Below are 22,459 nucleotides of genomic sequence, written 5' to 3'. Positions count from 1 at the left end.
AGCAGGTGAATTTCCATGTAATTGTATTCTTTTGAATTATCTTCTTAGTATTAATTTCTATTTTTATTGTGCCATGGTCTGAGAGTGTGGTTGGTATGATTTCGGTTTATTTGAATTTGCTGAGACTTGTTTTAAGGCTGGTTCTGTGGTTGATTTTAGAGTATGTGCCGTATGTGCCATATGCAGATGAGAATGTATACTCTGTGGTTTTGGGTGGAGAGTTCTGTAGGTGTCTGTTAGGTCCATTTGGTTGTGCTGAGTTCAGGTCCCAAACATCTTTACCAGTTTTCTGCCTTGATGATCTGTCTAATACTGTCGGTGGGGGTGTTGAAGTCCCCACTGTTATTGTGTGGTTATCTAAATTTCTTCTTAGGTCTCTAAGAACTTATGAATCGGGGTGCTCCTGTGTTGGGTGCATATATATTTAGGATAGTTAGGTTTTCTTGTTGAATTGAAACCTTTACTATTATATAACATTATATAAGGGTAACAAATTCCCTTAGCATTTACTTGTCTGAAAAGGATCTTATTTTTCCTTCACTTATGAAGCTCAAGCTCAGTTGGTTGAATATGAAATTCCTGGTTGGAATTTCTTTTCTTTCTCTCTCTTTTTTTTTTTTGAGATGGAGTCTTACTCTGTCACTCAGGCTGGAGTGTAATGGTGATATCTTGGCTCACAGCAACCTCTGCCTCCCAGGTTCAAGTGATTCTCCTGCCTCAGCCTCCCAAGTAGCTGGGATTACAGGTGCCCGCCATCACGCCCGGCTAATTTTTGTATTTTTAGTAGAGATGGGGTTTCACCATGTGGGTCAGGCTGGTCTCGAACTCCTGACCTCATGTGATCCACCTGCCTCGGTCTCTCCAAGTGCTGGGATTGCAGGTGTGAGCCACTGTGCCCGGCCGGAATTTCTTTCTTTCTTTTTTTTTTTTTTAAAGAATGCTGAATATAGACCCCCAATCTTTTCTGGCTTGTATTGTTTCTGCTGAAAGGCCTGCTATTAGCCTAATGGTGTTTCCTTTGCAGATGACCTGCCATTTCTTTCCAGCTGCCTTTAAAACTTTTTCTTTCATTTCGACCTTAGAAAATCTGATGACTATGTGTCTTGGGGATAGTCATGTTGTATAGTGTCTTGCAGGGGTTCTCTGCAATTCCTGCATTTGAATGTTGGCCTCTAGCAAGGTTGGGGAAATTTTCATGGGCAAAATATTCAAATATGTTTTCCAAGTAGCTTGCTTTCTCTCCTCTTTCAGGGTTGCCAGTGAATGGTAGATCTGCTCTCTTTACATAACTTATATTTCTTGGAGATTTTGTTCATACTTTTAAATTCTTTTTTCTTTATTTTTGTCTGAGTTATTTTGGAGAACTGGTGTTCAAGCTCTGAGAGCCTTCCCTCAGTTTGGTCTATTCTGCTATTAATACTTGAGATTGTATTATTACATTGTTGAAATGAGTTTTTTAGGTCTATCAGATCAATTTATTTTTTCTTAAAATGGCCATTTCAACTTTCAGCTCCTGTATCATGTTATTGGATTACTTAGATTCTTTGGATAGGGTTTCAACTTTCTCCTGAATCTCATGATCTTCATTCCTATCCATCTTCTGAATTCGAGTGTGTCATTTCAGCCACTGCAGCCTGGCTGGGGACCATTGCTAGGGAATTAGTGTGGTAGTGTGGTGGTGTGGAGGTAAGAAGACACTCTGATGTTTTGAGTTGCTGGAGTTCTTGCGCTGGTTCTTTCTCATCCATGTGGGCTGATGTTCCTTCAGCTTTTGAAGCTGCTGTCCTTTGGATAGGGTTTTTTGCCTTTATCTTCTTTGATGACTTTCATTTGACTGTGGTATATGGTGGGTTTGGTTGACTTGCTTCATTTCTGGAAGATTTTAGGGGGCCCAGGCTCAGCTCACCCCTCCTGGGCTGCACGCTGGTACTGGGCCCCCGGCTAGGCTCTCTGAACCCTCAAGGTTAGGAATCTACTCTGGTGGAGGGGCTGAGGTGTTCCCAGTCTGCTGGCCACAGCACTGTGATGGAAGGTGCTAGCCAAAGTGCTTGGTCAGGGTGGTGTCAATGAGATCTGTGCGTACTCACATATGCCAGCAGCTGCAGCAGCATGGCGGGGTGCATGAATGTTAGCTGTTGCGGGGGGGGGGTTCCGGCAGGACTGAGGAGGCAGTGTTCCTGCATGTGCTCGTGCCAGTGGTGGTGGCGGTGCATTGGGGGGATTGGGGGGATAGGGCACTGGAAGCCATGGGGTTGGTGGTGTTGTGTTTGCACTTGTACTGGAGGTGGTGGCAGCTGGGGTGGGGTGCTAGTGGAGGTGGGGTTGTCAGCATTCACGAGCATGTTATAAAATTTTTAAATTTTTGTCCCAATTTTTTTTTAAATCACAGAAATTTTTATTGGAAAAAAATGAGCGGCAGCAAAGTGGCACTCAGTGAATGCGGCCAAATGGGTGAGGTAAGGTTATAGGTGGGCACCAAGGGCTGGCCCAAGACTGGAGCTCATGACCTCTGGGGCCTCTGGCCATGGGCCCCTTGGGCTGGAGTGTGTAGGCTCAGCAGAAATACAAAAGAGCAACCGCCTTGCTTCGTTTGGGCAAGGTGGTTGCTCTTTGCGCAGGCCCCATGCTGTCTAGTCCAGCCACAGCGTGGGCAGCAAAAGTCTAAGGGGGTGAGTAGACACCAACAGGCTAGAGCCAAAGGGCCAGGCAGGTGTGGCCTTGGCCAGCACTGAGACTCTGGTAGACCAGGGTCTGGTCAGCAGCTGGGGAGGCCTCAGGGCCTCTAAGGCGGGCAGGTCCTGGCATTGGTTGAAGCTGGATAAAGCTGGGGCTTCTGCTCCTCCTCATCACATACAAATCACTGGGACGCTGTCCTCCATGGTCTGGTTTCTTCAGCCCCACCCTCACTGCCTCTGCCTCTTTCTTTCTCTTCCTCCTCCTCCCCCAGTTCCACGTGCAGCTCATTGCCTGCCTCTGAGGATTTGTAGGTGGAGCAGCGAATGAAGTGGTGGCTGAAGAAGAAAATTTGCTTGACCTCTTCGCTGTAGAAGTAATTGAAGGACCAGAGGGTATCATCTTCCCTGAAGGGGTCTGAGTCCAAGTCTGGGTTATAGCTGTAGGTGTCTCATGAAGCCAGACAGATCTCCCTGTCCACTGCATTCCACAGCTGTGTTTTCAGGGCCTTGATGTCCCCCCACGCAGCTGAGAACAGACTGCAATTGACTGCATTCACCACCCAGCTGAGCCTGGGCTTCCAGCTGAACCCATGGCTGTGGGCTGTGCTGAGGTCATAGTCAGGCCTGAAAGGACTCACTAAGCATGGCAATCAAGTGGAAGAGAGTCTTGCAATTGCACTTGTCCCTGGAGGGCCCTCTTCCTTGCCACCTTGGTTCTTGCTCAGGCTCCTGGGGCTGAGGCCTGAAGTCTGGGGCGGGGAGAGAGTCTTCAGTACGCCCTCATGGCAGAACAGCTTACACCGGTGTTTGTCGTCTCCTGCTGTCTGACGTGAGTAGCTCTCAATCCTTCCAATAATATGGGTATCTTTGCTTCTACAGTTAGCTGCAAGTTGATGGCTTCAAAGCTGGGGTTCTCCAACAGCTTCCTGTTTCAGGGAGGGAGCTCCATGCTTGAGAGGAGGCATTGCTGCCTGCCTGGTGGGGCTAAATCAGGCCTGGCTGGGTCATCAGCACTGGTGCATAAGCAGGGCAGGCTCCACACAGTGTGGGCACCTCAGCACCAGAGGGTGGCACCATGGCCTCTACATGGGCCACACTGTATCTGGGGGAAGGAACTCCATGGCAATGTCTCATTACACCTGGCCCCGCTGGCCCATCCAGGTGGTCACTAAGACACAGCCTTGCCCCACTGCACATCGCCTGCTTTAGCCACCAACATGCCACCGACCACAGATGGTCTTGGTCAGCCAGCAACCTCCACCTCCCTCCCCAGTCAATGTCTATCAGTCAAAATTCCTAGAACTAAAAGAAATTTAACTACTTCAACTTAAAAATAATTTGCTTTTATCTACCTGCCTATGAAAATGTTAATATATGTGAAATCTGAGTGATAGGTATATGGCAATTCTTCAACTATTCTTTCAACTGCTCTGTGAGCCTGAAATTATGTCAAAATAAAAAATTCAAAAACAAAAGCCAAAAACCTTGTACACTTGAGGGTTACTGAGTTAGTGGTTCACAGCAATAGATACTCTAATCTGGTTTGTGTTACTTCTGAAAATCAAGCCTTGTATCTCTTTGTGGCAGCTGGTGTAAAGTACATCTTGAATCTCACTCTTTCTTTGTGGCAGCTGGTGTAAAGTACATCTTGAATCTCATGTTAGAAGGTCTATCCCCGCTGGGCGTGGTGGCTCACACCTGTAATCCCAGCACTTTGGGAGGCTGAGGCAGGCGGATCATGAGGTCAAGATATCAAGACCATCCTAGCCAACATGGTGAAACCCTGTCTCTACTAAAAACATAAAATATTAGCTGGGTGTGGTGGCGTGTGCCCGTAGTCCCAGCTACTCAGGAGGCTGAGGCAGGAGGATTGCTTGAACCTGGGAGGCGGAGGTTGCAGTGAGCCGAGATCTCACCACTGCACTCCATTGTGGCAACAGAGTGAGACTCCGTCTCAAAAAACAAAAAAGAAGAAGGTCTATCCCAATAAAGCTCAGACCACTGGACTCCACAGGCTTCACACATGTGGCAGACTCCTGAGTATTGTCAGGCTTTATCTCCCATTTTCTGGCATACATGTACTTTACTAAGGCATTTAGGTGCTAGCTCTTTGGGGCTCTCCAGGTCTAATTAGCATGATAAAGACATGTAATGGATCAGCTTGGGTTTCTGGGTCCCTCCAGATTACATTCTGACCAAGTACAGGCAAGCTAATATAGCCAGAGGCAAGACAGTAAAAGTTTACTGCTGTCCCTGCCACGACAGAGCAAGAGAGGATTGGGGTGTGGGTGGGCAGAATAAGGCAGTTGCCAGGTCAGTAGTAGCACACCACGTGCTAGGGGCTGTGTGGATTTGCTCCAGTAAATATACAACCTCTGCAATTCTTGTGATTCAGCTCACCACCTGATTAGTCTGTGATAATCTGTGGTCATTCTCCATTACCTAGCTGATTTGTGCACCGATCAAACAAGTGAGTTAATTGTAGATTTGGTAGGAATCACCACCTTGCATTTTTCAAGTCTTTGGTGGTGGTGCTAAGCTCATGGGAGGAGCAGAAAAAAAGTTTGTAAGAAGGCTGGCACGCTGTAGGACCTTGATAAACGACAGCTGTCATCACTGTTGTTGTCATTGTCTTAGCCAAGTCAGGGTTAAAATTTACATTATCATTTTTCTTTTTGAAGTACCATATTTCATTGCTCCCAAGAAGCATACTGTTTTGTACTTCAACATCTCTGAAATCAGAATATGATAATAGTTGATGGTATGTCATTAAGGTTGCTATTGATTCGTTAAAATTGTGTTCATTTGTAAAGGATTTTTTTTTGCTTCTGCCAGTCACTTGGGGCACAGACCGATTTACCAGTGAGAGTAAAGCTTCAAGACCCCTCATTTACATGGCCCTTCCAAGGCTCTAAAAGTGTTCCTCCTCACAGCTTCATGGGATCAAATATATATATATATATATATATATATATATATTTTTTTTTTTTTTTTTTTCCTGAGACAGAGTCCTCACTCTGTCACCCAGGTTGGAGTACAGTGGTGCGATCTCAGCCCACTGCAACCTCTGCCTCCCAGGTTGAAGTGATTCTCATGCTTCAGACTCCAGAGTAGCTGGGATTACAGGCAAGCCCCAGCACACCCAGCTAATTTTCTTTGTATTTTTAGTAAAGAGACACGGTTTTGCCATGTTGGCCAGACTGGTCTCAAATTCCTGGTCTCAAGTGATCTGCCTGCCTCAGCTTCCCAAAGCGCTGGGATCACAGATGTGAGGCATCATGCTCCGCCTGATCATAGGTTTTTATAAAATTTGCAAGAGTAAGATATTTTATATTTCTTTTTTAAAAGAGGGCATCAAATTATATAAGCTTTGGGTTCTACCCTTGCAAGGAACGCATAAAAATGTGAAACTACAGATGGTCCCTGACTTATGATGTTTCAACTTTGAAAACTTATGATTTTCCAACTTTGTGATAGTTTGAAAATAATTTGTATTCAGTGTGGCCCTTGACTTCCAACTGGATAAAACTGACTTATGATATAGTCACCTTATTATGATGATTTATCAGGATATAACTCCATCATAAGTTGAGGTACATTTGTATGTTAAATAAAATTCTCTGTCTGAGGTTTTTGGATGGCACAAGGAGTCCAGAAATCTGCACGAGAACCAACTTTTGATTCAAATTATGAGGGCAGATATTTCACTTCCTCCGCCCATGGCAAAATTGAAACATGCAACTTCTCTTGCTGTCCTACTGTGCCTGTCCCTTTCTTGCTCTTATTCATTTTTCTGTATATTTCTCATGGACCCCCTCCACAGAGGCCTTTACTGTGTCCGCTTTATCTGAGTTCTAGTAGACTTCTATCTGGAATAGTTTTATTTTTAGTGGCACATCCAGTAATGGTATCTCTTTTAATCAATGATGCCTTAGGTTCCATGAACATAGTACATAATAGGGTACTCAGGCTGGGTTCCCCGGCGACCAGCAGGCTGGCCTGTGGAGTTTGGACAACGCTGCCCCCTAGAGGTCTGTCTTGTAACCTGAGGAGATTAGCCCCCTAGCAACTACTGGCAGGGAGGTTCTTAAAAACCAAGAAGGATGCTCACTTTTTTTTTTTTTCAAACAGGATCTTGCTCTGTCACCCAGGCTGGAGTATAGTGGCATGATCATGGCTCACTATAGTCCCCACCCCCTGGGTTCAAACAATCTCTCCCACCTCAACCTTCCAAGTGATGGCAGCAGCAGCCTATCTGGAGCAGCCAATGCAAAGATGCTGGTTGTAGTAAGGGCTGTGTGTGCCAGGAAGCTGGCGGGAGCCTGTGGAAGCTTGGATTAGGTGGAAGCTGGTCTCATTCCTAGTTGGAGAGACAGGAGCCCCACCTTCCCAGGTGCAGCTGCAACTGCCCAGCTGCCCTGCAGACCTGGACATTCCTGCTCCCTTGGGGGCCTGGGAAGCCCCTCATGCCCCCGCAGGCTTGGAAATGCCTGGTCTGCTGCCTGGCCTCTCTCTGCTCCTGGCACCTGCCTGATTGTGGAGCAAAGTTAAGGCTGCCCAGCCACAGCTGCAGACCCCAGCATTCCTGAAGTCTCAGGGGCTTGGGAAGCTCCTACAGGCTTAGAAATGCCTGTTTCTGCTGCCCAGCCTCTCCCCACCCATGGTTGCCCATGGACCAATCAGCATGTGCTTCCTCCCCTCTAAAGACCATAAAAAACCCTGGACTCAGCCAGAGTTGGGCAGACGTCAGGATGACCTGCCTGCAGAGAGGAGCTACCCACTGTGGGTCTCCTCTCTGCTGAGAGCTGGACTCTTGTCAGGATGACCTACCCACTGTGGGTTTCCTCTGAGCCGTTCTGTGGCTCTATAACACACCACTTTGCCTTGCTCCCCCTCTACTTGCCTGCATACCTCATGGATGTGGGATAGAACTTGAGGTATAGAACTTGGGGTACTGGGGCTGAAAGAGCTGTGACACAAACAGGACTGAAACATACCCCTTGCTCACCATGTTGCAGGTGATGAGAAGGAGAAAAGAGAGAAGGAGAGAAGAGCTGTGGCACTCTGGGAAGCCCAGACCTACGAGCTTTCTAAGCCAGGGCTGTGACACCCTCTTTGGGGCTCTGCAGTTGCTGGCATCTCCAAGCTTCTGGGCATGACGGCATTCCCCAGTGCCAGTTGTGGAAGCTGCTTGCAGTATGCCTGGTCCAGCTGCAGACTCTCAGGGAGACAGTGCTCGTGCCAGTACCTGGAGCTGCCCACCTCACCACAGCTCACAGCTGTGAGCAGTGGCCAGACTCCACACTTATTTGCTCACACATCCCTCACTACTCCACTCCTGGCTCACCCTTGGCAGGCTTGGGATTGGGGCCAGTAGCATGAGCTGAGCACAGCCTGCCAGGCCAGTGGGTGGAATGAGCCCAGTGGGCCTGAGCAAAACTCAAGCAAAGGTGCCACTGACCACAGAGATTTCTGGCCAGAAAAGTGACACTCCATCTATGACTATACCACCCTGAAGGTGCCTGATCTCATCTGATCTTAGAAGCTAAGCAGGGTCAGGCCTGGTTAGTACTTGGATGGGAGAAAAGCGATGCCCCAAGGATCCTGTGACACACAGGTAGCTGTGTATCACAGGTGTGATCCACCACATCCAGATAATTTCTTAAAACTTTATTTTGTAGAGATAGGATCTTCTTATGTTGTCCAAGCTGGCCTCAAACTCCTGGGCTTAAGTGATTTTCCTGCCTCAGCCTCCCAAAGTGCTGGGATTATAGGTATGAGCCACTGTGCCTGACTGCATGCCCACTTTTACTATGGTTATTCAATATAATACTGGCAGTCCTGGCCAGAGCAATTACACAAGAGCATAAAATGAAGGCATCCAAACTGGAAAGAAAGAAATCAAATTAGGCTTATTCATAGACAACATGATTTTAATACCTAGAAATACCTAAAGACTCCACCAAAAAACTGTTAGAACTGATAAACAAATTCAGTAAAGTCACAGGATACAAAATTAACACACATAAATCAGTAGCATTTACATACACTAACAGCAAACAATCTGAAACAGAAATCAATCCCATTTACAAGGTAAAAATATACAATATCTAGAAATCAATCTAACCGGAGTAAAATATCTATATAAGGAAAACTATAAAACTCTGAAAAAAACAGAAGAGGACACAAAAAATGGAAAGATATTCCATGCTCATTGGATTGGAAGAATTAATATTGATAAAATAACAGTACCACCCAAAGCAATTTATAGGTTCAATGCAATCCCAATCAGAATAGCAATAACATTCTTCACAGAAATTAAAAAAAAAAAGCCTAAAATTTTTGTGAAAGCACAAAAGACCCCACATAACCAAAGCAATTTAAATTGTGAGCAAAAAGTACAAAGCTGGAAGCATCACACTACCTGACTTCAAAATTCACTACAAAGTTATAGTAACCAAAACAGCATGGCACTGGCAAAAAAGCAGACACACAGATCAATAGAACAGAATAGAGAACCAATATATAAATCAATTTATTTACAACCAACTCATCTTTACCAAAGGCACTAAGAATATACAATAGAGAGAGGACAGCTTCTTCAATAAATGGTGCTGGGAAAATTGACTATCTGCAGAAGAATGGAAACTAGACCACTGTCGTCTCCTATGATACACAAAAATAAAATTAGATGGTTTAAAGACTTAAATGAAAGACCTAAAACTATGAAAGTACTAGAAAAAAACACTAAGAAATGCTCCAGGACATTGATCTGGCAAAGATATTTTGTGTATCATTCAAAAGCACAGGCAACCAAAGCAAAAATAGACAATTGGGATTTCATGAAACTAAAAAGCTTCTGCGCAGCAAAGGAAACAATTAACAAAGTGAAGAGACAGCCCACAGAATGGGAGAAAATATTTGCAAACCATCTGTCTGACAAGGGATTCACAACAGGAATTGTTAGAAATAATAGTTTCTTTTAAAGACTATCTTTCTTCAAAGCCTTCTGGCTTTTTGCTAATAACTCTCTAAGTCCTATCCTATGTAGCTGTTAGATATAAAGGAATAAGGGCATTCTATGTCTTTGTACTTTAACCAAGATATTTGTGCTAGATGTGCTCACAGGCACGTAGTACATTCTCTGTCCTTGTACTTTAATCAAGATATTTAATATCTAATATTTAATTGTTATTACTTTTCTAAGTCCTTTCACAAACAATTCCCTGTCCCTTCCTTATTTAGACTTCCTCTTTTTCTTTGTTCTCCATTGCCTTTACCTATTTAGAAAAGTTTTAAGTTGTTAGCCAGTCAGGTTCAGTTTAGATTGTGAGGTCTGTCTCCAACCAACAGAGATAGGACACAGCAGTAAGAACCCAATGTGTAAGAAATAAATACGGCTGCCTTTCCTTTGTTCATTGTACTCTCGTGGCAAGAGGGCTAACAGGAGCACCCTTTCTGCAGAAAGTAAAATTGCCTTGTTGAGAAAACTTTTTGTCTGAATGCTAATTTTTCCTTACAGTACCTAACAACAAGCATTCTGTCTCTAACAGGAATATATAGGCAGCTCAAACAACTCAATAGCAGAAACACAAATCATCCAATTTAAAAATGGGTAAAAGATCTGAATAAACATTTCTCAAAAGAATACATACAAATAGCAACAGATATATGAAAAAATACTCAGCATTGCTAATCATCAGAGAAATGCAAATCAAAACCACAATGAAATATCATCTTACCCCAGTTAAAAACTTGCATTCAAAAAGACAGGCAATAACAAATGCTGGAGAGGATGTGGACAAAGGGGAACCCTGGTATACTGCTTGTGGGAATGTAAATTAGTACAGCCATTATGGAGAACAGTATGGAGGTTCTTCAAAAACCTAAAACTTGATCCAGCAATCCCACCACTAGATATATACACCAAAGGAAGGAAATCAGTATATTGAAGAGATATATGCATGCTATTTATTGCAGTATCATTCACATTAGTCAAAATATGTAGTCAGGCTGGGCGTGGTGGCTCATGCCTGTAATCTCAGTACTTTGGGAGGCCAAGGTGGGTGAATCACTTGAGAATATTATTCAGCCATAAGAAGAATGAAATCCTGTTATTTACGACCACATGGATGGAAGTGGAAGAAATTATGTGAAGTGAAATAAGCTAGGCACAGAAAGACAAACATCTCATGTTCTTACTCATATGTGGGAGCTGAAGAGATGGGTCTTGTGAAGATAGAGACCAGACTGGTGGCTACCAGAGACCAAGAAGGGTAGGGGAAAAGGGGAATGAAGGGAAAAAAAGAAAGAAATATATTTATTACCACTGGACTGTACACTTAAAAATGGTAAAGATGGTAAATTATGTATATTTTACCTCAATTTAAAAAAATAAAATTTTTGATTTAAAAAAAAAAAACCTTAGAAAGTGTCTAGGGATGTTGAAATAGATGCCTGGTCACTTGCCTTGATTTGCATGGTGCTGAAACAGGAACAAGAATTCAGCCCAGAGAGAGGGTTCAGAGCTGTCAGAAGAACTGAAGTCATCTGAGGTGGGTTCTGTTGAAGCCAGATTGAGGGAGAGGCTATGAGATCTTGGAGAGAAAATCACCATGAGGAAGAGAAGAAACTGGCAAAGTGTCTGACTGAGCAAGTCGGGGCTGGCTGTCAGGTCATGCTAGCCTCTTTTCATCAGCTCACTTCTCCCAGGGTTTGTGTGGTTAGGAGATTAAGGAAAGGAGAGGGTTATGTAAGGAAACAAAAGGACTGTGTCAGGGGAAGCTCAAGATCTCTGGTAGAGGAAACTCCCTCCAAAAGATCTAGTTATGAGAAGCAGTGCAGTGCAGCAGAAGGATTATGTAGGCCAAGTAGGAGGCCTGTAAAAGTGTTGGAATGTAGCCACTCTGTTTCTAGGTGGGACGCTCACCTGCCAGAAATTTCATATGTATTTGATGAGGTAAATTGGTGGGAAGGCAGGACTTCTCACAAATCATCGTGCCAATATGACCTCAATTGTTTTCACAAGCTGGTCAAACCCATTGTAGATCCCATCCACCTCTACTCAGCATTTATCCATGTTCTCCAATATGGTAGCCACTGACACATGTGGCTATTTTCTTGAAATATGACTAGTGTGACTGAAGAACTGAATTTTAAATGTTATTTAATTTTAATTAAAAATGTAATTAAAAAACTTAAGCAGTGTAAAATATTTGTCCTCTAAAACTTATAAGAAAAATTTGAAAAGGAATTTTTTATGTTGATAAATTTAGAGTTGATTCTCAATATATGTAATACCTCCTTGAACATGATGTTAATAAGATGCAGGAGTTAATGAATTTCCTTAGACAGGTGTGGCTTTGAAACTGATGTGTTTTTGCTTCAAAGTCACACAAACTCTTCTGAAAAAGATGAACCAGTTATGTCGATGTGGATGTGAAGATCAAAGGAAAACAAATTTTGTGATCTTAAATTCAGTTATTGGAAAACTTTTAACTATGTTTGGAACAGCTTGGTTATGCCAATCTACTTTTTCAACTATAAATTTTATGAAATCTAAATATAGCTCAAATATTTCTGATGAATTCCATCTGAATTGAGATGGGCTAGTACCAAAAATATAAAACTCTCATTAATAATTTAAAAGTATCGTTTACATCATGAAATAATAGAATTTTGGACATGTCAAGATAATTAAAATATATCAAAATTAGTTTCACCTGTTTATTTTTCCCTTTTAAAATATGGCTATTTGAAAAATTAAAATTACCCATGTAGCTTACACTCTGTTTCTATTGGACAGTGCTAGATCATTTAAGGACAGGCCCACATTTTGTACATCTTCATATTCTTGACAACTAACATGTCATTGACATGTACGAAGGGCTACATAAATATTTACTGAGGGAGACGATTTAGTTTTGGAGGGAGTTTTCCACTACTCAGCATGATTGTTGCTCTCGTGACCTGCTAGGACCGAATTCCCGAAATGATGTGTAAACCCAGTATTTCACTTCCTCAGGACAATGTGTTACCATACACGTTTCTCTTGCTGCTTTTCTTTTGGTCGCTGGTACTAAACAATGACGGGCTGAACCTACCACTAGTCTACTGATTTCCTGTCCCCTCTCCTTTTGTTTTCTTCTCAAAGCAACCACAACACCATTAATTATCATCAAGGGAGCTAGTGACAATTTGTCTTAATCATCTTGTCAGGTTTGCCTTTGCCTTTTTAGTTGTGAACCCCATTTATACATTTCTCCCGTCTAGGATGTCAGTAAGAACTTTAGCTGCAGATAAAAGCAAAACAAAAGCAAAGCACCCATGACTTGTCCAAAGTAATTTGGTACTTTGTTGCTCATCCATTTTGCAAAACCCTTTCTTTTAGATGTAATGTGTATGTGGTTTTTTTGGTCCAGTTTCAGAATTACACTAAAAAACTGGACTCCCTGTGATGCAAATTACCTTCCACTCTCAGGAAGGGCAGGAGAAAATGAAATATTTCCTCTTGGGCATGATAGTGAAAATTCTGTCATCTCTGCAGCACAACCTGTCTATGCTGGGATCTATTCCTGTTCCTGCTCAACCTTTTGTTCGAAATAACCAGTCTACATTATCCAATCAAACCCGTTACTTCAGCTGAGAAAACAGTTTGCTTTATTTCTTCATTGAACTAGCAGACTAATTTCTCAAACGTGATTGCACTTTTGTGCCAGGGGACTGAGTTTCCAATCAAGAAATGGGTAGAGACACAGTCTAGGTCACCCTTTCCCCTTCTTGTGTGTTGGGATGTCCCAGCTGGACGTGCTAGGCACACCTTTATGAATTGCTTGAGGTCAAATTACTATGTGGGGAATATGAAGTGTGGAGTGCTTCTCTCTGATATTATTAGAGTTGCCAGATAATGTTTTAGCGTAAGTATGTCTCATGCAACATGTGGGACATACTTATACTAAAAACTTATTCATTTTTTATCTGAAATTTAAACTGGGGAGTCTATATTTTTATTTGCTGTCTGGCAATCTCAGATAAGATTCTAGATTTGTCTCCAAAGAGGCAACCCATCCTTTTCTCACAAGAAGCAAGACAATGTAAGAGTTTATGAAATAATAATCTGAGGGGTGTGTGGAGACAGAGACAGGCATGGTGCATGATGGTTCTTGCTAAATCATCTTGCTGAAAACCAACTGAGGTCAGACCCGGATGTCTATTTTCATACCTTTGATGACTAAATGAATCTATGAGGGGGTTGTGAAAACTGTAATATGCTGCTCTGCCTGCTTTGCTTTACTTATCCTTTGCATTGTTGATCCTTCCGTGAGCGCACCTGCACTCACCAAGGCTGTAATGTAAACCCACGAGGGCAGAAACTGGGCCTTTTTTATTGGTATCCCCAAAATGCATCAAAATGTGTGGGCACCAGTACATGCTAAGAAGTGTTACAGATGATCATGAAGGTAAGATTTAAGGATCTTGATATAAAAGAACTTTGCATCTGAAAACCAATGGATGCTCTAGCAATCCCATTGGGATTTCACACTACCCTCCAGAAGCTAGGCCAGAGGCCACTGGAGTTGCCTGGTGTGGAAATAGGGCTCGGCTGTGTTTCAGAAGGTGTCCATTGGGAGCCCTGCTCTGGTCTGTTCCAGAACAAATGCTCTGTCGTTGACACCAATACAAGCAGCAGCCTCCCCTGCCACCTGTCAGTGAACCACTGCCAAAGCGTAATTGTACTGGGATGTTGCGAGAGGGAGCCTGATTTAAACAAGGCCCTGGCAGAGTTGGGGGGCCAGAAGTGCCTTCTCATACCTGTTAATGAAGCCTCATTAGAAACAGCAAGAACCTGTGCTGCCAAAGGGTGATTAACTGAATGATTTGCGGCAGCTGCTCTTTGAGATTACGGCACGGAGGAGACCGAGTGTGTGTAGCCTTGCACAGCGTGCTGTCTGGTGGAAACTCAGGAGTATGCACAGATCCATTCTCCCCTCTTTCCAGTGGCCCAAACGACTTCCAGTTTCTAAAAACTGCACGGCCATTTAGTCACAGAAGTACCTCCTTTTGATGGCTGACCTTTCGGGGACTCTCACCTTCAAAGCCTCCAGCTACGTTTAGGTTAGGAATTTAGGTCTTGGCTGAGGGGCCAAAAATTAATAGTAACAAGAAAGAAAGAAAAGAAACAGACCTCAGTGTCTAGTGCATCCAATATAGCAAGGCCAGCCACACACTTCGTTTTCTGGCAGGACTTTTGCACCCATGTGGTTCAATTATGGGCAGCCCCATAGTGTGCAGCTATGGAGGAGGAGATGGATACTTTGCTAAAATATAGTTTTAGGGTGTCTTGGCTATTTCCATGTCTCAAACAACAAACTGACCTATGTCAAGGTGCTGTGCACATCGTAAATAGCTGTTCTGCTCATGTGAGCTATTAATACAATTCCTTTGTTCCTGGAGGCCAAAAAGGAAAACCAGCTGTAGCAATTCCAACCAGGATACCGTATTTCTTGCCTTGCTTCTTTTATAAGCAATCCTTAAGGATAAATAAAGTTTCTTTTTTGTGTGTGGGCCTTGGGTGTTCAGACCCTCAGGTATGGGGGTTTTCAAATGTACCCGTGTTGGATACATCCCCCTGTCTGAATTAGCAGCTCGGAAACACAAAGACTCAGCTTGGATATTTTGATCTGTAATTCTGTGTGACAGGTAAACCGACAGAAACTTGAGGGAAGAATGAAGAAATTAAAGTTGGGCTTTTTTTTTCTTTCAGTTTTAGAGGACTAAGAACCTGTGGTAGGACACAGGTGTTGGTTTCAATTTTAATCAGAAGGCAAGAGAGTCTTGCCTGGGTAGGTGGCAGATGCATGAACTATATTTGGCTGGCTTAGGCCCTGAGAGAACTGGGGAAAGGACCCTGGAAGAAAATTCTGAAGCTGTAAGTGGGGTGAGCAACCACAGTGTAATTAATCCCCCACTTAGATTGAATGGGTTTAGATTGGGCTTAGACTGAAGTTCCCTTTTAGCTGATTGAGAGGTACTCTGCCAATAGCAAGTGAAATGTGTGTGTCTGCACATGAATATGCATGCAGAGTACATTAAAGAGGTCTGAATACTCCGTGATGCCTGTAATTATGAAACATGCAATAAAGCACCACGCTAATCCCCTCTCGAGCAAGAGTGTTGTTTTTTTTTGCCCCAGACTGCAGCAATCCTGCATGCCACGAGCACAGCTTTTGCTTCCGCAGCACTTTTATGTTGACAAGCCCAAGAGCAGGTGATCCTGGGGAGGCAGATGGCGTCACATTCAAGGGACTCCTTCCAGAAGCCTTCAAGCATAGCTCCGTGAGCAAATGTGAGGCAGGTAAAGTGATATCCATCTTGACCCTATAGTGAGTTGAACAAGGTGGGCAAACTGGACGCTGCACACAAAGCGTTTATTTGAAGGAGGACAGGGAGGTTGCTCAAGCTACAGACTACTCAAATTAAAGCAGAAGGACCCTCTCCACTTCCAGGAAGCTTTTCAGCTCAAGCTGAATTAACCAGGGAATCCAGCAGGTACTGGAGCTCAGGGGAAAGCTTCTCAAGCAACTTCATGGGTCAGCTGGTGAGGAAGGGAGCATTTTCTTCATGAAAAGAGGAAGTTTCTCCATCAGCTGAAAGGAAACACGTAAGAGTCAGAAGCAATGGGTGAGGAAAATTGGTAATTCTATCATAATAGCATTACGAGAAAGGCGGCTGTCTCATGAAAGAATCTGGCCTTTCAAACAAGGTAGTTTTGGATTTTAAATCGTTATTCCATGGTTATTTGCTATGAGACCTCGGACCATGACCTAAGCTCTCTGAGGCTTTGTTTCCCGTCTGTAAAATGGGGATGGTGAGGTCGCCTTGGCAGGGTTTGGGGGATAAATGAAAATAATCAAGAGTCAGGACTGCGCTGGCACTCACTAAATGAAACGAAGCACGTAGATTCTTATAAAGTAACTCAGCCTAACTCACTACTCTTGGTGTTTGTTTAAACCGACTTTGTGTATTTATTCAGATACTCATAGGCATTGGAAAAAAAAACTTTGTTGGGAACATTCTGGCTTTTATAATCAATAAAAATCAATTCAATAAAAGACAGCTGGAGAGGAGCTGGATGACATATTTTCCGTTTGAAAGCAGGGCGTGGTTAGGTCGCTTCATTGAGGCTCTCCTGCCTTCTGAATAAAGAGAGGTTACATTGTTGGAGAGAGCAGGAGACCCGGGCTCCTGTCCCAGCACTGTCTCTGCCTCCTGTGTGATCATGGCAAATCTTTTTCCATTCTGGGTCTTTGTATTCTCTCTTGAATCAGGAGGGGTTGGACTATACAGTCACTAAGCTGTATCTTCCTTATTCAACATACGTCAGAAAAGGGGCCTTGGAGGGAAATAAGACATAGAACTATGATACAAAATAAGGGCTTGGGTTTCTGGAAAGAGTTGGCAAGGAAGCTAAGGCCCGCTGACGTATATGCCTTTGGAATCCTTATCTATTAAAAAAAAAAAGTGCGTGTTGAGTGTATGTGTGTAATTTTGGCAGACTAACCCAACTGCTATTCCCAACTCCTTGCCTGCCTCCACTATGGAGTCTGCAAAAGCTAGAGTTGCTTTCTCAACATTGCTTGCAGATAGGTATGGCCAGTGTAAGCAGGTTCTGGTCAATGAGATACAAGGCACAGTCCACTGGAAGCCTCGAAATGTCTTTCCTTCACTGAGAAAAGAAGAGGGCCACTCAAGAAAAAGTCGTTTTGCTGCTGCCTCTTCCCTCCCACTTCTGGTCACAAATGAGCATGTGATGTCTGGATGTGTGGCTGGCATATGTAACCATGGGAGACAAAGATAAAGACAAAAAGCCAATATTATCATGTATGTTAGAAAAATGAAAAGAGCTTGAGTTCTTAATGAAAGCTTTGAGCAGCCTAGATCACCTATTTCTGGGACTCTTAAAAAACAGTTTACATATCTTTGCTACTCAGTGTGGTCTGTGGAGCAGCAATATAGTCATCACCTGGGAGCTCCTTAGAAAGGAAGACTCGGGCTGGGTGCTGTGGCTCACACCTGTAATCCCAGCATTTTGGGAGGCCGAGGCGGGTGGATCACGAGGTCAAGAGATCGAGACCATCCTGGTCAACATGGTGAAACCCCGTCTCTACTAAAAATGCAAAAAATTAGCTGGGCATGGTGACGCGTGCCTGTAATCCCAGCTACTCAGGAGGCTGAGGCAGGAGAATTGCCTGAACCCAGGAGGCGGAGGTTGCAGTGAGCTGAGATAGCGCCATTGCACTCCAGCCTGGGTAACAAGAGCGAAACTGCGTCTCAAAAAAAAAAAAAAGAAAGGAAGACTCACTGAAGCAGAATCTGCATTTTAAAAAGATGCGCAGCTGGGGTGCCGAGGCTCACACCTGTAATCCCAGCTATTCTGGAGGCTTAGGTGAGAGGATCACTTGAGCCCAGGAGTTTGAGTCGAGACCAGCCTGGGCAACATAGTGAGAAGAGACCCTGTATCGAAAAAAAAAAAAAAAATGCCCAGGGTTTTGAGTGCACATTAGTTTCAGGAGCACTGGTTTATAGCCTCATTAATTAGGTTCTATTACAAGCAACTGAAGCATTCCTAACAGCTATTATGTACATCCTAGGTATATGCATATCATGTATATATACATACATAAATATGCATACATATAGAATATGTATTAGCATGTGAATATATAATTATATATATTATTTGTATGTGAATAGGAAAATCCTGGAAGGTCATAGCCAGGCTGTGGGAATGGGTACCTATGTGAGACGAAGTCTGGGGTGATTTCTTCTTCTCTTAAATTATTTTTTTCTTTAGAATTTTATTTTAACACAACATGATTGTGAATCTTAAATACTTCTGTAGTTTGGAAAATATTTTTAAAGCCATGAATATGCATCCCTTGGATAATTGACGTGGAAGAAGCGAGGCTTACCCGCTCTCCTCCTGGTCCAGCAGCGCATGGTAGGATGCCACGTCCTTCTGCAGCTGGCACTTGCGGGCCAGCAGATGCGCGCGCTCCTGCTGCTGCTGCTCAGCTTCAGCGCGGATCTCGCTGAGCTCCGTCTCCAGCCGGCCGACCACAGCACCCAGGTTCTGCAGCTCCATGTCATGCCAGTGCTTGGCATCATGCAAGGTGTTCTCCAGGCCTCGTTTCTACAAAAGAACCAACCTGGTCCGAACCCGAGGATGACGGGGCCGGGCCCTAGAAGAGGGAGGTGTGCAGAGCAGTGGCAGGGGCTGGTGGTAGCCTGCACTATTCCCCCACTCTGTGGCAGGGACCTTGCCAGTTATGGACACTGATGGGAGTTATTCTGAGCCGCTCTGTGGGAAAAATAAGGAATCCCACTCAGGTCAGACTGTGGATTAGTCTGATCGAATGATCTTTTTGATGGGAGACAGGGAGAGGGAGGGAGAAAAGGAAAGGGAGTGTGAGGAGAGAGAGGAGGGGGGCAAGAGGGAGAGGGATTGAGAGAGACAAATGAGAGGCAGTTTGTAGGTGTTTCTTCAAAGGAATCTTGTTCTCTGGGGCTTTTTCTTGTGATTTCTTTACTCCCTGGGGGACCCCTTCTCCCTCGGCTGCTGAAACTCCATCCGTCATTTGGCTAGAACACCACTCCTCCAGCATTCTTTCCCAGATCACTGTGTTAGAATGAATGTCTCTGGCCATTATATACTCAGTGTTTTCCCCTTTGGTGTTTTAGTAGCACATTTTTGCCCATCCCTTTTCCTCTGCCATCCCTTCACTGTGGGTTCCCCAGTGCCCACCCTGAGCCCACTTTTTTTCTGAGCAGTGCATCCTGGGTCTGTGTTGGTCTCTATCATATTCACGATTTTAACAGTCACCTCCAGGCCACATCCTGCGTTGGTAATTCCACCATACATCTTTCCTTCAGTAGCTGTGGCCCTGCTACTGAACTTCTTACTGGAAATACATACTCAGACCTCACATCAAGGTGTCCAAAATGGAGCCACTGGCTGCCTCCTGAACCTGCTGACCCCTCCTATTCTAAGCTTCAACTGGTGAACTCATGTGAGCTAGAAACTGGGGAAAGATGTGTTCCTGCTTTCCTTCCTTTCCTTCCTTCCAAATGCAATCATCATGGCCTCCTGTATATTCTGAATCCTGCTTATTGTATCGCTTGAGAAGTTTTCACATTCTCCAGCCACCATGGCCTGGGATTGGAAGCTTGTCACCTCTCACCTGTGGTACCCTCAGTGGCCTCTTAGCTTATCTCTCCACCTCTAGTTCCTCCTCTTCCTGAGTTCCCCATACAAATAGCCACGGTGCTCTGTCCAAAGCCCAAATCTGGGCCTGTATCTCCTCTGCTTAAACTTCACTGATGGCTCCCCAGGGTCCCTGATATGGCACACACAACTGCCCAGTATCTTTCCATCTTCATTCCTCACCCTACGGCAGCATCAACACTTCCAGTCTTGGAGTTTAATGAGTCGGTGTTGTTTCCTCCACCTAAACCATGCTCCTCCATTCCTTCCAGCATCCTCACTTGACTTAATCCTACTCATCCCCAAGTCCCAGCTCAGAGGTCACCTGCCCCAGGAAGCCTTCCTTGAAACTCCTCTGCCTCTACCGTCACCAAGCTGGGTTAGGAGACCCTCTGTATTTCCACGGCTCCCCAAGCACAGGCATGCTCTTAAATTTATCACAGTGGACTTATGAGCACGTCTCTTCCACCAGATGGTGAGTCTTGGAAACCAAGTCTCTGTAGTCCCAGCACACAAGTCAGGGCCTGGCACCAAACAGGTTCTTGGTATGTGTAGGTTGCCCTGGATGATACCACTCGTATTATGGTTGCACTTATTGTCCTACCTATGCCTCCCCGTTAGACCAGAAACTTCCTTCTTCTCATCTTCCCATGTACCACGTCCTGAAAACTACAGAGCTGTTCAATAAATCCCTTTAAAAAACTATCTGTATTTAGCATTTTCTAATAGTTTTAGTTATGGTTGACTTATAATTTAGCATCTGGCTTTTTAGTATGACACAGAAAAAACAAATAACTTTCGAAATTGGATTGAATTGAATTTTAAAGAAACAAGATTCTGTACCCTGCCCTCCAGGAGGAGATTTTTTTACACCCTTACGACCACTGTGGATGAAACAGGAAATTCTTTGTCACGACATTGTCTTGAATCATGACTGCTATTAGCAGGGATCACCATATTACCTTATTTAAATCTTCTTAATTCCAAAGGATATGAGAATGTTGAGTCAGATTCTCATCTATCTGAGGCATATTTATAAGAGGCAAAATAGATTTCTAGAAAATAAATCTAGATCAGTATCTGGTCTAGGGTTATTATTTAACTAATGGAATTCGAAAACCTTTCTATAGCAGTGAGGATGCAGAAACGACTTTGAGCATCATTTGTTCCAACCTCCCTGGGTTTTCCATCTTTGTTTATACATGAAAGTACTTCATTTGTGGCTACTTGTTGTTGACATTGGATTTGCAACATCTGTGATTTGGGAATGCCCTTCACAGAATCATGTTGGATCATCTGTCTATAATTTTTGCTCCATCTTCTACATGAGTTCTTCATGTGGCCTGAGGTTTTTCTTTGGTGACTTAGGACTCACTGCCAACAAGGCATTCATGGGAACCCCAGCCAAAGGTTCTATGTGTCTTCCATCCCACCCTTAAAGTCCAAATCCAGCTTCTCCACGTAAGTCCCTGACATTCTGGCAGAAAGAGAGGATGCCTGGTTCTCCCAGAAATGCTTGAGCTTGAGTGACTGTGATCAGGTTACTGTTGCAGGCAGTATGCTAGCTCACTCAGCCACACAGATAGTACCAGCAAACAAATTGAAATCACAGAAGCACACTTATCCTGCCAATTTCTCTGGAGATTTGAAGGGACTTTCTTAAATTGCAAAACCCTCCAGAAAGTAAGATAGTGACTTTATGTAACTTCTTACCTTGAATTCCATTCCTGATTTAAGTTCAGCAGGCCTCAAGCACCATTATTTGTGCCTACCTTCCAATGCAAATAGTGCCTTATTGGCAGAGGGGATCAAAAGTCTCTCCAGCTCGGTTGTCTGAAGCTTATATAAGCTGCGGGGTCCTTGTGAGTGCACAGGTTGCATTGACGGAGAATAATGGGGATGGCTGGATGAATTTTCTGTATTTAAAAACTGTGTGAGAGTTTGTTACCTATTTTGTCCCAATCTGTGCTCCTCACCTTGGCTGCAAGGCCTTGTGACCAGAATGATAAGGTACCAGAACCAGCAGGGAACTGAGCAGCCTGTTCTGGGCCACGGGCATAACCAGAATGCCACTACTCTGAAGTTTTCTGGTTGAGGGTGTAAATTCTTTTTCCATTTTTTTCCCCAATAGTTAGGACAGTGGGTTTAAGTGAGGTGACCAGGTGACCAGGTGGCTGGTGGTGCCAACTTGGAGTTAGTATACTAGTTGTTATTATAGCAATTTTATGATAGTTAATAACAGATGGCATTTATTGACTGCTCACTAAGCACCAGGCACTGTGCTAAGGGCTTGACATACGTTATCTGATTAATCATTTCATTGACGTTATGAGGTAGATTCTATTATGATCCTAAGGTGGATCACACTTCCACTGGCAGCTGCAATTATCTTCACTCCACAATTGCTTTCTCAACGTGACCTTGCCATTGTCCCATCAAGAGGTTAAGTTAATTTCTCTCCCTGTTGAATCTAGGATAGTCTTGTGACTGCTTTGACCACTAGAATGTGGTATAAGGGATG

At 43.8% G+C, this 22,459-nt stretch overlaps 1 protein-coding gene and 1 pseudogene across 1 annotated transcript in view; both read right to left on the bottom strand.

The window, feature by feature from the left end:
- Positions 1 to 2,846: 2,846 nt before the first annotated feature.
- On the bottom strand, positions 2,847 to 7,143 carry LOC105716541 (repressor of RNA polymerase III transcription MAF1 homolog; annotated as a pseudogene).
- Positions 7,144 to 16,081: 8,938 nt separating this feature from the next.
- Positions 16,082 to 22,459, bottom strand: part of BFSP2 (beaded filament structural protein 2) — a 63,884-nt gene continuing 57,506 nt past the window's right edge. The window contains exons 6-7 of the mRNA XM_012451254.2: positions 18,647 to 18,867; positions 16,082 to 16,321 (exon numbers count right to left, since the gene is read on the bottom strand). Of these exons, the coding sequence (XP_012306677.1) occupies positions 16,318 to 16,321; positions 18,647 to 18,867 (225 nt within the window). The 3' untranslated portion in view covers positions 16,082 to 16,317. The remainder of the gene's footprint in view (positions 16,322 to 18,646; positions 18,868 to 22,459) is intronic.

The sequence above is a fragment of the Aotus nancymaae genome, unplaced genomic scaffold, assembly GCF_030222135.1.
Source record: "Aotus nancymaae isolate 86718 unplaced genomic scaffold, 86718_ANA_hifiasm-v0.15.2.pri h1tg000019l, whole genome shotgun sequence".
In the NCBI taxonomy this organism is placed as follows: Eukaryota; Metazoa; Chordata; class Mammalia; order Primates; family Aotidae; genus Aotus; species Aotus nancymaae.
This window is presented reverse-complemented; position numbering and strand designations above follow the sequence as displayed.